Here is a 16,225-nt window from a genome sequence, read left to right as displayed (position 1 = left end):
GAAATTCTTTATATATAAAATGTTTTATAGTTGTTCATATACTTTGTATAGGTATTTGCTGTATAAATTGCTAAATGATTTAGAAAACTACAACCTATATTCTGTACACGCTGCTTTCAAAAAGTCATTTGTTGTAGGATTCATAAACTGCTTAATTAGCAATCCAACCTCCAAAGTACTGAACATAAAAGTCCATTACTTCACCATTACTTTTGCATAATGTAACAGACTAGTATCTTGTCCAGCCTTTAGGTGGCGCTATTGTTCTTTTTATCATTTGTGTGATCAAGTTCAAACTTCCTTTCCGATACGCTTCCAATCACAGAGGTTATTTTAAGACATCTAAAATTATTTAACATGGTGGACATAAAACTTCTACACACCATTTTTTTGCTTGATTATATATATATATATATTAAAAAAACAGCAGCCCAAGATAATTAGCTTCAATACATTTACCATTATCACCACAACCACCTATGACCTGTAAAACTCAGTAGAAAAACCCCCAAACACTTTTCAAGTACGAATTAAAAAAAAAAAAAAAAAAACAACTCAGGTAATGTGGCTGCACAAATATGTACACCCTCATAGCTGGGGATGCACATTTCATAATCAAACCTAAATTAAATGGGAGCCAGCACACACCTGCGTCCATTTAAAGGGTGTCTGGTTAACACAAAGGATTTCCAAAGCATTAAATATACTATGGCACACAGTGAAGACAGTCATCAAGCTGAGATAATGTCATCTATTTGGTGAAGGGAATTATGAAAGCTTCATATATTAGTCAGCGTTAGATCAAAAACCTTCAGGCTTCTTATAGAAAGTGTGAAAAAAACAAGATTAGTAAAAGCCTGCGAGAACATTGAACTTTACTTGACTCCCATTTAACATGATTTTGAACAGGCACATCCACAGGTATAAGAGGGTGTGCACACTTATGCAACCACATTATATAGGTCACATTACCAGTGGAAACGTTTTCAATTGATTGGTCTTTGCCTATTTTTGTTTAAATCACAAAAAACGTGACATTTGAACAGGGTTGAGTAGACATTTTAAACCCACCGTACTTGAATAGGCTACATTGTTAAATTGATAACCTACACAAATCACAAAATAATTTAAAAAATAAATAACTCTAAGCAGCACCTTATAAGAATAAAGCTTCCCCCATCCTCCCATCCCCAGCAGCTGCCCGCCCAAAGCGGTGCATTGTCTCATCTCAAATAAACCTTTTTTCCCCTCACCATGACATCATCGGTAACCCTGGCGACTCCCTGAATGCTGGCCGACCCGGGAAATGAGGCGACAGCTTTGGAATTTGAGAGGGATGACAACAACTGCACCCCTGACACCCCCCATCCCATCACTACCAGCACCCTCGCAAACCCCCCTCACCCGCCCATTCACTCCCCTCCTCCCATGCCAGGACAAGGAGGGCCTTCTTCTCTCCCACACCCGCTTCAGTCCTCCATGACTGATGCTTCTATTGGCTCCATGAAATCCTGGTTGTCCGATGAAGTCACAGCAACATTTAGTGACTGGATGCTGTTGAGTGTGTGCAAAGCCTTTTCAGACTGGAAATAATCCTATTTGATCAACACAATGGTCTGTTTCATTGCACTCATTTTTTTTCCTACACTTCACTGTGAGGGTTTGGTGGTCCACAAACATGTACATCAATAAACAGAACTGACACTTACCTCTGTACAGACACGTCAACTCACATAAAGTAAATCATGAGTGCAATTTGTCATAGCTTGAGAACCATATACACAACCACACACTAGGTATACCATCACAATCTGAGAACTAATAACAACTCTAGGAAATTCAAATTCAAGGAAAAAAACGGTGCACTAATGTTCAGGTGTTTTGCTAGTATAAGTTAGCAGGGAAGCATGCTCTGATACTATTTAACAGGCAATGACAATCATGACACAGTCTACTGTTGTCTAAAATGAAGGGATGCTAAATATAAAACATTGAGGTCACATGACAAAACTTGATCAAAATCATCAATCTTCTTCATCTGCATGGAGTATTACATTGAGTATTAAAAAAAATAGTTTAAGATATATATATAGAGAGAGAAAGCAAAACTAGGTTTGTTTCCAATCACTTGCTCTTTGCTGTGGGCTATCTGTGCTTAGCTAACCTGTAGCACTGAGTTGGTTTCGTAACAGGGCTATTTTGTCTTTTCATTTAATTTTTAATCTGCAGCTTCATGGCACTTAGTTTGTCCAAGTGGAGTTGCCCAACGCTCCATTGTAGATCTGCTGGTAGTGTTGGATCGGTTTTGGGTAACCACGATAAACCAATAACGTGAAGTGCTAGAGCAGACATTTCAGAACTGCTTTTTTTTTTTTTCCTAGTTTGTAACTTTTTACATCTTTATTTTGTTCTGCCTCCCATTTATTTTGAGTGTAATTCCATTTTCAATCATTAGATGGTGGCACACTTTTATGTTTGACACCTTAGCGTTGAAAGAAGAATGAAAACCGGAAGTATTTCAAGTCATCTTAGTTTTTCCCCCTCCCTTAAAATTAAATGAATGTCAAACACCCTTCAATCCAATGTATCTTTTATTTAATTTAATTTTTAATCTTAGTTTGTCTAAGTGGAGTTGCCGAACACTGCACTGCAGCTCTACCGGTTAGTGTTGGATCTGTTTTGGGCAACCACAATAAACCAATAACATGACGTGCTATTGCAGAGTAATCCCCAGTGCATTGTGTGTTCCAGGTTCGCAGAACTGCTATTTTGCTTTAATTTTTCTTCTTTTTTTTTTGTAGTTTGTAACTTTTTGCCTCTTTATATTATGCCTCCCGTTTATTTAATGTGTAATTCCATTGTCAACCACTAGATGGTGGCACACTTTTGTTTGACACGGTAAAAAGAATGAAAACAGGAAGTATTTCAAGTCGGTTTTTCCCAAAAATATAGATTGTTTGACTGTACATGAAACCCCTAGCATTATTGTTTTGTTTTTTGTTTAGTAGTGTTGTCTTTGTTTTGTGTTGTACTTAAGTATATTGATATATGTTCCATTTTGTTCAAATCATTATTCTGATTTGTACTTGTTCTTTGGTTTAATAAAGAAAAAAAAAAAAAAAAAAAAAAAAAAGTCGGTTTTTCCCCCCTGAAGATGAATCAATGTCAATCAATGTCAGTCCTGCTTTTTACACTTACAGTGACAGCTATAAGTTCATTTTATAATGTACATCTTTGGAAATCACGAGTTAATTTGTTAATAATGTAAACTCAGGGATCGGTGCAGTGTTTGTACAATACTTTCATGATACCTATTGCGCTTTCTCAAAATGTAACGTTTCAATGTTTTGCCATTATTTTAAGTGTGTTTGTGTATCTTTTTAAAATATAATGTATAAATATATATGGGCCTATAATGCCCAGGTGTTATTTTTGGTTGGGTATTGCTTTATCATTGATTTCATGTATTGTGAGGGCGGTTTGGAACGTAACCCCCGCGGTGGAGGGTGGATTACAGGTCCCAAAGGTCCTGCTGCTGATAATATTTAGACTATTTCTATATCTTAATATGAAGACGGCTTTGAATGTTGCCATCTAACTTACCAATAAAAATGTTGTTGTCGCGTGCAAGTCCTTCTTTGCTGTTTGACTAGTGTTGGGTCTCTACCTCCACCACAGTCCAATCTCCAGGTGAGGATTTCCCCTGGCCGTCCGGGGAGTAGCTGCTGACTGATGTGACGGTAGCAGCAGGAGGACTGAACTGTTGCAGCAGGTTGGGCCACTTGCTGCTATCGAGGCGATTCAAGGTTCCGCCTGTCCCCACAGGTAGGAGGAGGAGGGGCGGACAGCCTCCATTTCCGGACAGCATCAAGGTTTGGTTGATAAGCTGTTGAACAATGTCCACCTTCTGGTTCCACTCGGCTTCCCGAGGAGGCAACGGGCATAGCTGTCTCTGGAAGTCTCGCATCGTCCTCCGTCCATGCGTGTTCCTGTTATGCTCTACCCTGGCGTCGTCATCCTCGTCGCTGGTTTCCATAGCTTCATAGATGGTGCACAAACCCGACGACGGCGAGAGCATGACTCCGGTCGGGCTCCGTCTCAGCTGCTGCTGCTGTTGTTGAATCTGTTTCTGCTGCATGCGGTACTGCTGCTCCAGCTCCAGTTGCCACTGCAGAACCTGCCTGCGCTGGCGGTGCTCTTGCTGCTGCTGTTGCAGCTGCAGCTGGAGAAGCTCCCTCCGCTGCTTCTCCAACTGCTTCTGCTGCTCGAGCCGGAGCCGCTCCTCCTCCAACCACTGCCTCTTCTGCCTCTCCTGTTCTTGGCGGTGCCGCATTTCTCGAAGCTTCTCCTGGTGCTGCATCAGCCTCCGCAGTTGCTCCCCACGCAAAGCGCGCTCGTCATCGTCGATTAAAGGTTGTTCGATTTGGGCAAACTGTGCTGCAACAGTTGGGTCGATGGGCCTCCTGTTGCCTGGAACCAGTGCCAGATAGTGACCGTTGGCGATGGGAATTGTGGTTGAATGGTTCTGGTTCCGGTTGTCTTCCAGGGAGCGTGTCTGCAGCCAGTCATCCGCCTCATCTCTCTTCGTGTCTCCTGTGAGACATTTGAGATCAACTTTGTGCATCTGTTAGATGCATGCAGAAACGGAACAGGTGGCACAACGACAAGGAGGAAGTGGGTTCAGGAGAAATTTGACAGGGTGAAGGTGCAACTCAAAGGAAAGTAACGTTCATGACAACAGTCAATAACCAGTCCAGTGATATATGAGGTATTTGTTTAGTCTACACATTTAAAAAATGATTTACATTTTAAGTATAGCTGTATAGTGGAAAAAGAAGGCCTCTGGCTTTTGAATAATTGGTCCTCCACACAGGGCATCAGAGGACGACTTTCCTTAAATTAACGTCCCACAAAAACAGAACAGAACTGTAGCAACCAAGACTGTGGACAGTCAAAAGGTTAAAGTATCTTACAGAAAAAAATGAAATTGCATTAATATTTGCAGGGCATTTAGGCAGTTGACATGACTTTACACCAGGAATGACTGCATCCGCATGATAACACATGGCCAGCCAATAGAAATGCTTGTACTTGTCAAAAAGTCTGTTATCATACAGTGCATGCAGCCATTCCCTGCACAGACAATGCAATGCATATAATGGGAAAGACAGGGAGTAACAAAGACAAAAACTACATTATATATATAAAAAAAAATAAAACTAAACGTAGGCTAAATGAGTAATTTAAGTATATTAGCATATTGTGTGATTAAAAATATTTCAAACAATCATAGTGAGAAAATTATTTAAATATGGAACTGTTTTGCATCGGTTGACAAAAGTTATTGTCTCCCTTGTTTGTTTTTCACAAACTTGTAGTAACCAAGGCTAGACTCATAAGGGTAACCTTATGTAACCTAATACTGGCATTGTATGTACATGCTCCTACTTCAGTTTATACAAGGTTCCAGAATATCAGGACAGGAGGCACAGGATAAAGGCATGAATGGGACTTCAACATTCAGAGGCATCCATGTGGCTTGTGCATGGATTTCAAAATACATGCATTTGTGCAGGCTAACAGCACAAAAAGATTAAGATGTTGTTCTTGCCTTTGCTGTGGAAGATACCCTGCAGAGACTACTTCTTTGTATTTATTTGTTGTTTTCTAAAAGTGGACAAACAGTGCTAAGCCTCTTTCATTGCTTGCTGTTTTTTTTTTTTTTTCAATTGTGATAATGATCCAAGAGTATCAAATGTTCCTGTTCCATGGAAAAAAGTTTTCCACTGAGGCTATTCAATCGGTCATGAGACAATTTTTCTTGGGAGTTTGGATCTTCAAAAAAGTGAAGGGGGAGGGGGAGTATTTTGCTATATTACAAAATCTAGTGTCAAGTTGGTGCCAAAAAGAAGATAGCTTTTGTCTGTACAGTAAGTGTTACTTAAACCGACATAGGCTAATCATGCCACTGACTTGACCCATTGACAAAGTATGATAAATCTGCAAGTGTGAAAATTTGACATGTTCAGTGTGTGTTTCGAAAGCTCCACAGAGCACCTGAAGAGTGAACGCCACCAGACAGATGAGGTCTGAATGCGAGGTTGTCTGGTCAAGTCAAAAAGGCACAAGCATGCTGGAGGCCACTACAATGACCTCCGGATTCTTTAATTTGGCAAAATTCCATTTTGCATCACTTCCTGTTTACCGGATATTCCCATGGGAAGGAACAGGTGGTGCCATGGGAAATAATATGTTGACAAACAAATACACAGTGACTGAAACACAAGGGTAATAATTGGCTGGAAGACAGAGGAAAAATAAGAAACAGGAACAATGCCTTGCAATGATGTTTTAATGGAATTTTGAAAGACAACCTAGTGTGAACCATTAATTTATGAATATACCTAGAGCAGAATTCCTTGAATGTTATCAGGTAGTACACAGTCTTTTTGCTAGTTGAACATGCAATATATTGTTGAAAGAGTTAACCAAACGTCCACTATGGGTGTAAAGCTGCGAGAGAGATGATGAGCAATTCATGGTGAAATCACAAATAGACTAGTTAGTCTCCTCAGCAACACAACGGATGTGCTAGCTGCGGTTTGCAATTTAGCCACTTAAAAACAAAAGCCAGAAATACTGTATGCAACTGTATGCATGTTATACACTTTAGTAAGCTATGCAAACAACGTTTAAAACTTCACCTTAACAGCAATCTAAGACTTCCATACCTTCCTTGACACATCTGTACGGGCTAAATAGAAGTGTTAATACCTAGCCTTTATGGACACAGAAAAACCTTGCAACAAAAACTTCTTAAAAGAGCATGGAGCTGCTTGTAATTATCACTATGCCGCTGCTGAACGTTGGGTGTATATATATACAAAATAGGGAGGATTGGGATTGACAGAAACAAAAATTAAAACAAAAAAAATAACCAAATACAAAAAAAAACAAAAAACATTGACATTTGATTGGTAAAAACAGTAGGATAAATACAGTCCATTTTGTTCCTTCTGTTTTGTTGTTGGTGTTGTTTTTTTAGTTTAAAAGTTCAGTCACATTCGATCAGTCAGTCAATACCCTTCACCAAATTCGCAGTGTGACTTTGAAAGAACATTCTACTAGAAAAGGGTCTTCGTTATTGTACATTGGGCAAGTTTAAGCCATAGAGGCTTCAAAACATGGCCGTAACAGTGAAGAAGGAGCCTTCATTTAAAAATCACTACAGTCAACATTTTCATGTTCTTGGTAATTTTTTTTAAAGAATAATTTCCTAATATCTTGCTCTCCTTTTTTTTTTTTTTTGTTCTTCTAAGCAATCTAACCCAACTGGAGAGAAGACAAACACTAGGTAGGGGAGGGTTGCAGGGAAAAGGTGCATTCCGGGAGTACTTGTGAGGGGCTTATACATTACCTTCCAGATAATCAGTCTTATCACACATGGTCGAGTAGTAGGACGGCTGGCTCTCATCTGTATTTTCAGATTCCAGAGGCCCAAGGTGGTGACTTGCCTCCATTGGATCCACCTCCTCCAGGTGGTGCGCAGTAATATCCCCCCCGAGCATGTAGTGGTGCTCATCGAGACTGGGCTGCTTATCTTCTGTAAAACTCAACGGCATCAGGTCCACAGGTCGGCCCAGCAGATCCTCGGTCTGGGCAGCAGCGGCAGATGGCAGGGTCAGCTCCTTGATGAGTGATGGGTCCTTGGCCTCCTCGGGCAGCTGCTCTTCATTTTCCAGGGAGAAGATCCCTGGGCTCTTTCCGCAGCTCTCAGCCATGGAATGGGCATTCGAGTTGGAAGTGGTGCAGTCAAAGCCGTATGATGCCACAGAATTGGCTGACTGAGGAGTGGCTCCACCTTCATCCTCATCACCCTCTCCCGCTGGTGTTTCTCCTGCCTCCTCATCCTCATCTAGAGCAGGCAAATTGCAAGTCGGGGTAGGGCTTTCAAATTCAGCACTTTGATCCATCATCAGTGGTGCGTCAGGTTCATTTATCTGCACCTCACCCTCTGTGTCACTGGCCTCATCTACAGAGGTGGTAGGAGAAGATGGGGCAGATGCTGGAGCAGTTGGGGGTCCTGTTCCCAGGACCTCATCAGCTGGCAGTGTTTCAGCCTCTTCCTCTTCTCCATCGCCTTTCTCCAGGTGAATACCCAGATCCTGCTCCATGTCAGGCTGGAGCGAAGCAGGAACCGGACTCTGCTGTTTGTCTGAGCGGGATTCCACCCCTGAGCTGCTATCATAGTCACGTAGTTCCTCTGGTGTGCTTGTCTCGCTGCCGCTGTGGGCGGCCAGTGCTGTACCACTCAGAGTGCTAGACTGGGACATGCCTACAGCTGCGGGAGCAAGCATATTCTGCATATCCTCAGGAACGGAGGTGCCCATCTCATAGAATGACTGCTGCTGCTCAGAGTCTTGCGCTGAAAGAGGAGCCAAGAAAGGAGAACTGCTGTCCAAACCAGTTTGGGCAGGGGACTGTGTGGGACTTTCAGACTCTCCTGCACCATGATCTGAGATAGGGCTGGGAGAGGAGACAGAGAGCAGCGAGGCTGCCTGAGGCTGAGCCCAGGTATCAGAAAAGGGGTTGGTCTGACCCCAGGAAGTGGTGGGAGGGACAATAGAAGGTGGATCTGCACGATTGAGGTTGTCATTAAAGTCATCTTCTTCTACATTCTCACAGCTTTCTGTTACACCGTCACTATGCATTTCTACATCTTCATCCTCTTCGTCCTCATCTCGTTCTTGCTGCTGGAACACTTGATGATGTTCCTCTGCTCTCTCTGAACTTAAGTCCATCTCGTCCACACGCTCGTCCTCTTCATCATCTTCTTCATTGGCGAGGGTTTCCACATTGGGCGAGCCCATGAAGTTACCATCACCTTCAGAACCACGGAGGCTTGAGTCAATCAGGGCATCTGAGCTCTGAGTACCTTCCAATATTGCGGTGTGCTGGGTGCTGCTGAGGTCAGAAATGCCCTGCTGTCGGCTGCTGGTGCAGCTGCTAACATCCTCAGAGTCCATTCCTGACAGCAAGTCATCACAGTGCCAGCCGGTAGAACCACCAAAAGTTGAAGGTCTGATTTGAAACTCTTCAGAGGGCTGAGATGTGCTCATATCAGTGATCATGGAGGACAACTGATGGCCCAGTCTCCTCTGTTCCTCATCTTCTTCATCATCATCATCTTCATTTATTTCTTCATCTGCCTTTTCCACCGCTACTTCCTTTTCATGAGGCGACAGCATGTCCATGGAAGTAAAATCGCCCATAGTTGAGGCACCCAAAAATTGAGGTTGTGCCATCATACAGAAGGTCTCTGTGGAAGGAGCAGTGGAAGTCATCAGATTCTCTTTATCATCTTCTTCTGTGTCTTCTTCATTTCTCCTTTTCTCCCATTCGTCATCCTCGTCATCATATTCTTCTGTCGGGAAGTTCATCATACTTTGAGATGCCTGGGGATCAATATCACATGGCTCCATGGTCTGGTTCCTGTTCCAGAGATCTGGTTGGACATGCATGTTCAGCAGATCAGAGGGATTCTTTGACTCTCTGACAGGATAAACAGGGACTGGTGGGGAACAGGGAGGAGACATGACTGTAGTTCCGAGGGAAGGAACTGATTCACTTGCAGACTGATTAAATTTGAAAAGGTCATTTTGTGCTGGTTGTTGATAACTGTAGGCTGGTTCATGACTTAATCCAGCTCCTTGGCATGGGTCCTCTGTGGGCAGAAATGATGTTTCATCAGGGACCTCTGGAGACATTTCGCGTCCTTGAAATAGAGTTTGTTCTTCCATGGGCTCTGGTGTCAAGTCTCGCAGTTGCTCAGGCTGTGATTCAAATAGGGTTTCATGGTTTGGTTCTTGTACTGGTTCTGGTGTGTGCTCTCGCAGGGGCTGTGCTGGGATCTCACGCACATGTTCTGATGTTAGTTCTTGAACAGTGTCTGGTGTAAGTTGTCTTCTATGTTCTGGTGATGATTCTTCAACAAGTTCCGGTGATTGTTCTCGTTGTGGTTCTGGTGTAGGTTCTCTGACAGGTTCTGGCATAAGTTCTTGAATGGATTCTGATGTTGGTTGTGGTATAGGCTCTGGTGTTGGTTCTCTGACAGGCTCTGGTGTAGGTTCTCTGACATATTCTTGTATTGGTTGTGGTCTGGGTTCTGGTGATGGTTCTCGTATAAATTCTGGTGTAGGTTCTCTGATATAGTCTTGTGTTTGTTGTGGTATAGGCTCTGGTGACGGTTCTCTCATGGGTTCTGGTGTAGTTTCTCGAATAGGTTCTGCCATGGGTTCTTGCCTTGGTTCTGGTATTGTTTCTTGTTGAATTTCTGGTGTTGGTTCATGTACTTGTTCTTGTGTTGGCTCTAAAGTGGGATCTGAAATTATTCCTTGTACTGCAAAGGCAGATGGGATCTGTGGGGGCATTTGTTTTTCAGTATCTCCATGAGACTCCACCAAGGCAATTTCTACAGGTGGTTGTGGCTCATCCGAGCCGACAATGGTAGCTGCTGCACTAGCAATTGCTGCAGCAGCAGCTACAGCAGCAGCAATATCCTTGCCAGTTTCAGCAACTTCTTCTGCTTTGGGTCCACGTTTCACAGGTGTTGGAGTGCTGCTTCCTACAGTTTTCTTGGTGCTAGTATTCTTTGTTGCCAGTGTTTTAGAGGCAGGGGTCTTATAGACATCCTTAGAAGGGGTTTTGGAACGGTTTGGTGTCTTTGTTTCTGCAACTTTACTTACAGATGGCTTTTTGGCTATAGTATCTGATTTTGAAGCTGATTTGGGTGTCTCAGATTTTGCTGATTTCATTGTTACAGTGGGTCGGCTGAGTGGAGAGTCTGCAGGCTTTTTGGCTGCTGGGGTGGCAGATTTGGTAACATCTAGGGGGAAAAAAAACACAAATGGTATTGTTAAAACAGTACAATAAAAATAGCACCACATAATAGACAAAATGTCCATCCATCTATTCATATTCAATACCACTCATGTTGGGCTCAGACTCAATGGGTTCTGATACTATCACAGTGGACTCCAGGTAAAAGGTGGACAACACACCCTACACTGGTTGCCAGTTGGTCGCAGGGCACATATAAAGACTAAAAACCATTTATGGTTACATTCACAGTCACTGAGAGGGTTGTGAGTGGGAATTGAACCCACACTGTCTCCACACAAGTAAGGCGAGTGTACTAGGGCTGGGTTTAAAAAAAAATCTAATATCCATCCATCCATTAATTTTCTTAATTGATATTAAATCGATTTTCCTTTTCTAGCCTGATATTGATTCGTAAAACCATGAATCCATTATTTGAATATCTCTTTTCCCCATAAATTCACAAGAAAATACAAAAAAAAATGTAATTTTTAAGGCCTTTTTTTTTTGTTATCTGTTTGTTTGTTTGTTTTTATTTACAGTTCACGTGAAATTAAAAGTATTTTCTTACATATGATAGACCTGACTCACTGCACTTAAAGACAATTCACAATCTTTTTAATTTATAATAATAAATATCTCATCCTTGCTGTCAATGTTTGTGTAACACTTAAGTGATTATAACATTACTTTCATCAATAAACTGAATCATTTAACCAGTTACTGCCTCCGTAAAATTGAATTTGGAATTTCATGTTTGTAGAGTTTTTATCATGTTCCTTAAGAAGAATTGATGTTCCATAATTAATCAATGTCAGATTGATGTTTTTGGAATTATGTTTCTATCTGCTTTGGGGGCTGAGATATCAATTATTTAGTAGGCATTGACAAGATAACCAGTTTTTCGGGGGTGATTCTAACATCACCCATAGGTTTTAGAGGGAAGTTTCGCCAGGTACTTTAAGCCGTAATGGATTAATAATACATCCACCATGTGATGAGGTTGTAAGACTCAAATATTTCATAATTTGATGCCAAGCAATGCATCTGGTTCCATGTAAATCCAGATAAAGGGTCACATTTTACTGGTTATACCTTGAAGTACAAAGTGTACCTTTTTTTGCAGAGGTTATGTTTCTAGATGTTTGTGATGCTGGTGTTTTGACACCAGAGGGAGTAGATGAGGCTGATTTGGATGCAGCGCTGTTGGCGGCGGCGGTGGAGGTTTTAGAAGTGGCAGGTTTGGGTGTAGCTGCAGGGCTCTTGGTTGTGATGGCGGTGGGTGGTCGAGTTGAGCCTGTGCTAGGACGGGATGCTGTTGTGCCAGTTGTGGGTCTGCAGAAGGAAAAATTGTGAAATATGAAAAAGCATACAGGTTAAACTTAAGTTGAGTTGAGTTGAGTAGGAACATGGGTTCAATGAGGACAATCACTCAAGTTTCAGCCTGTCGTGTACTGAGAGGTTTGGATCCCAAATGCAGACACAAATAAGTCTTTATCTATTTAGTTACATCGAGAGGCAGAAACTCAGAGACGCTGTACACAGGACAGGTGGACAATAATCCGGCAAAACACACACAATTCTCAGACCCTTAAATAGACTGGTTGTGGCTAGACATGTGAGTACTAGTACTGACATGGAATTCTCTGATTGGCTGTTAACCCAGTAAATACAGATTGTTCCCGACAACAACAAACATCATGTCGCATAAAAGATCCTTGACAAACATCATAGAGCCTAAAACGAGTTGAAACTAGATGGTTATATCACGGTTACATCAGTTCAAACAGACACTTGACCTCACAACTTAACAGGTCATGAACTCAAACTTAACCCAGACATGACACAGCCAGTGATCAGCTGTGAATCATTTACCATGATAGGTGTTCCAACAGGTTAAAAGGGATAACTGAAGAAACAATGTAAAGTAAACTAAAGCAAAAGTGCAATGACAAAGAAAACAATGTTTATAAAATAGGGGTGCTCCGATCACAATTTTCCGGCCTGATCTTTAAATAATGAAAAGTCTATTGGTCACCTCATAGCAGAAAAGGACAGTGGCTAAATTTCAGTCCTCTGAGGAGGGAAATGAGATTGGTGGACAAGATTGGTTTTATTTTAAGGGATCGGCCGAACACCGATTACCCAAATTTAAGGAAATCGGGTCCGATATCAATCTCGGCCGATCGATCAGTGCATCCCTGGTGTAAAACTTTCCGCCTCATATGCAGTAGATAGACTTTTCTTGTTAGATTAGATTAGGGTTGATTTAGTGATGACCGGAAACTGACCTTACCCTAAACAGATGTGGCATCAGCCCCAATCCTTATGTAATCAGTTTAAGGATCCAAAAGCTACTCCCTGTTGGACTTGTAGAAGTAAATAAACTTCCTTATGTCCTTCTCAACTCGGTTCTCTTGTTCACTAACAATTTGTCAAAGTACAACAACAAGCCAAGACTCTTCCCTCTCGACTACAAGCTCATGAACAACATTCATTGATGAACCATTAAGTAGGACAGGAAGTTAATGTCAATGTACCCCAGAGAGGCATCCACCCTATCCTGGGTTTCTGGACAGTATCTTTTTCCCATGATTAAATGGCATGTGAGGCAGTATACATCAGCCTGCATGCTAGGCTTGCCTGCCCAGCCCCGAAGCTGACTGTGTGTCAGGTCTGAGTAAAGTAACCTACATCGAGTCGCCCTGACAAGGCTATGGTGCGCTGTCTTCAGGGTACATGCTACACTTACCGGCAGTTTCTAAAAAAAAAAAGACTTGAGTTAGCAACGACGGAAAGAGAACAGTGCGGAAAACGAAGGCGGCTGGGGCCACGTTAATCTTTAATAGTGGATTTAAAAAAATACTTCTCTGCTTCCCCTACTACCACACTCATAGTGAATGAGCAAGTACTGTGTACAGGCCACAATTTGGAAAAACTGATGGAACATGGATTTGGAAACATGAAATAAGACCAGAATCAACAGGGAGTAACGAAACAAGGATGTGGTAAAAGTACAAAGTTGTGTTTTGAAATGATACTGATACTCCCACAAAATCGCTGTGACAACAGTATTAAATTAAATAATGACTGTATTCTTTTGGCATGTTTCTTTATGTTTTATTTCGGGTAGTTTAGAAAGATGAAGAAATACTTATTAGCCTGCACAGATGGTGGTGTTGAAAAGCAGGCCAACATCAGATCCTTGCAAAAAAAAAAAAAAAAGATACACTTTTAGACCTCATCTTCAACAAGCACTTTTGTTAATACTATTATTACAAAAATGTGAATACTACATTATTAACTGAAACAAAATATCCAAACGTGATTTCGCTTTGGTTTCATAGCACATTTGCTCCTGGACCAAAATTTTTTGTGGCTCGTTTTGCATTCACAGAGCGTCCGAGGTTGTTGGAATATTTCTATAAATCCCGCTACTGACATGGCAGAAGTAACTGCATTATACTCTACATAAGTGTCAGTAGAAAATAAGACTAACACTATTCTAAACCAATGATGTCATTAAAGCGACAGAGCAGATAATAATATAATAATATAATATATCATCATAATGGTCGGGAGTTCACGAACGGAGACAAATGTGGTGCCGTAAATAAAAATGCACTGATTAGTCAATCAGATATGTTCAGCATGAGTGACCATGAACTTCCTGACCATGCACAAGTCCGACTGTATTAAAATCATTCACTAGACATCCAGTTAGGCCCAAAAATATTAGGACAGTGACACAAGTTTTGTTATTTTAGCTGTTGACAAAAGCATATTCAAGATACAATAATATAATCAATATAGAATTAGAGTGCAGACTCTGCTTTAATTTGAGAGTATTGACATCCAAATTGGAGCAAGGGTTTAGGAATTACAGCTCTTTAAAATGTAGCTGTCTCTTTGTCAGGTGACCAAAAGTAGTTGGACAATTGACTCAGAAGGCTACAAAAAAAAAAAAAAAAAATTGCCCCTTCCCTCATTAACCTGTCATCAAATATGCAGTTAAAAGGTCTGGTCTCTATTCTAGGTGTGGCGTTTGCATTTGGAAGTTGGGGAACACGTGGAACACGCAACATGCTGTTAAAGGAGCTCTCAATAGGGGTGAAACAGCCCATCCTGGGGCTGACAAAAAAGAACAAAACCATCAAAGAGAGCAGAAATGTTAAGAGTAGCCAAATCAACAGTGTGGTACATTGTGAGAAAAACAAAATGCAAGGCCTGGACATCCATGGAAGACAACAGTAGTGGATGATCAAAGAATCCTTTCCATGGTGAAGAAAAACCCCTTCACAACATCCACTCAAGTGAAGAACACTCTCCAAGAAGTAAGTTGGTGTATCAGTATGTAAGTCTACCATAAAGAGAAGACATCATGACAGTAAATACAAAGGATTCACCACAAGGTAGAAACCATTAATCAGCCTCAAAAATAGAAAGGCCATAATTGACTGCCAAAAAACACCTGATGAAGTCAGTCCAAGTCTGGAACAGCATTCTTTGGACGGATGAGACTAAGATCAACCTGTACTAGAATGATGAGAAGAAGAAAGTTTGGAGAAGAATTGGAACAGCTCATGATCCAAAGCACGCCACATCTTCTGTAAACATGGTGGTGTTAGTGTGATGGCATGAGCATGCATGGCCTTCAATGGCACTTGCTCACTTGTGTTTTTGGATGATGTGGCAAAAGGCAGAAGGACCTCAATGAATTCCTTAGTGTATAGATATATAATTTCTAGGGGTGTGCCAAAAAATCGATTCATAAAAGGAATCGAGATTCTCATTTATGAATCGAATCGATATTAATAACCAAAAATCAATTTTATTTAAATTAGAAATGAAGAAGAAGGGGAAAAGGCAGTTGTAGCCCACATGCTGTTTTTGTGGAAAAAAAAGCACTTACAATACAAAATTAATAAATGTTTAAACAAAAAAAAAAAAAAAAGACCCTTTCATGTCTGTATTTGTCATTTTGTCTTGCAAAGCAGACGAGAGCAGATCATGTCAATGTTGTGCATATCTGTAAAGTGAAGCAGAAATCATTTGTCAATCAAATAATTTTGAATCGAAAATCGTTTGAATCGAGAATCGAAAATAGATTCTGAATCGAATCGTAGACCCAAAAATCGCAATCGAATCGAATCGTGAGACAGTCAAAGATTCCCAGCCCTAATAATTTCTGCTCGGATTCATCCAAATGCAACAAAGTTGATTGGACGGTGCTTCATAGTAGAGATGGACAATGATCCAAAACATACTGCAAAAGCAATCAAGGAGTTTTTTTTAAAGCAAAGAAGCGGAATATTCTTCAGTGGTCGAGTTAATCATTCGATCTCTG

General features: G+C 41.2%; 2 protein-coding genes across 3 annotated transcripts in view; both read right to left on the bottom strand.

Annotated features, from left to right (window-relative positions):
• Nucleotides 1-1,423: 1,423 nt before the first annotated feature.
• LOC144003659 (uncharacterized) lies at nt 1,424-6,210 on the bottom strand. Its single transcript, XM_077500141.1, has 2 exons — nt 3,604-6,210; nt 1,424-1,554 (listed from the first exon to the last, which is right to left on the bottom strand). Exon 1 carries the CDS (start codon nt 4,622-4,624, stop codon nt 3,650-3,652), a length of 975 nt encoding a protein of 324 aa, XP_077356267.1. The 5' UTR covers nt 4,625-6,210; the 3' UTR covers nt 1,424-1,554; nt 3,604-3,649.
• A 124-nt stretch (nt 6,211-6,334) lies between these two features.
• Nucleotides 6,335-16,225, bottom strand: part of prr36b (proline rich 36b) — a 51,274-nt gene continuing 41,383 nt past the window's right edge. For both annotated transcript variants that reach the window (XM_077500041.1, XM_077500050.1), the window contains exons 4-5: nt 11,993-12,213; nt 6,335-10,885 (exon numbers count right to left, since the gene is read on the bottom strand). In XM_077500041.1, the coding sequence (XP_077356167.1) occupies nt 7,407-10,885; nt 11,993-12,213 (3,700 nt within the window). In that variant the 3' untranslated portion in view covers nt 6,335-7,406. The remainder of the gene's footprint in view (nt 10,886-11,992; nt 12,214-16,225) is intronic.

The sequence above is a fragment of the Festucalex cinctus genome, chromosome 1 (assembly GCF_051991245.1).
Source record: "Festucalex cinctus isolate MCC-2025b chromosome 1, RoL_Fcin_1.0, whole genome shotgun sequence".
Taxonomy (NCBI): domain Eukaryota; kingdom Metazoa; phylum Chordata; class Actinopteri; order Syngnathiformes; family Syngnathidae; genus Festucalex; species Festucalex cinctus.
The sequence above is the reverse complement of the archived record's forward strand: the minus strand, read 5'-3'. Positions and strand labels throughout refer to the sequence as shown.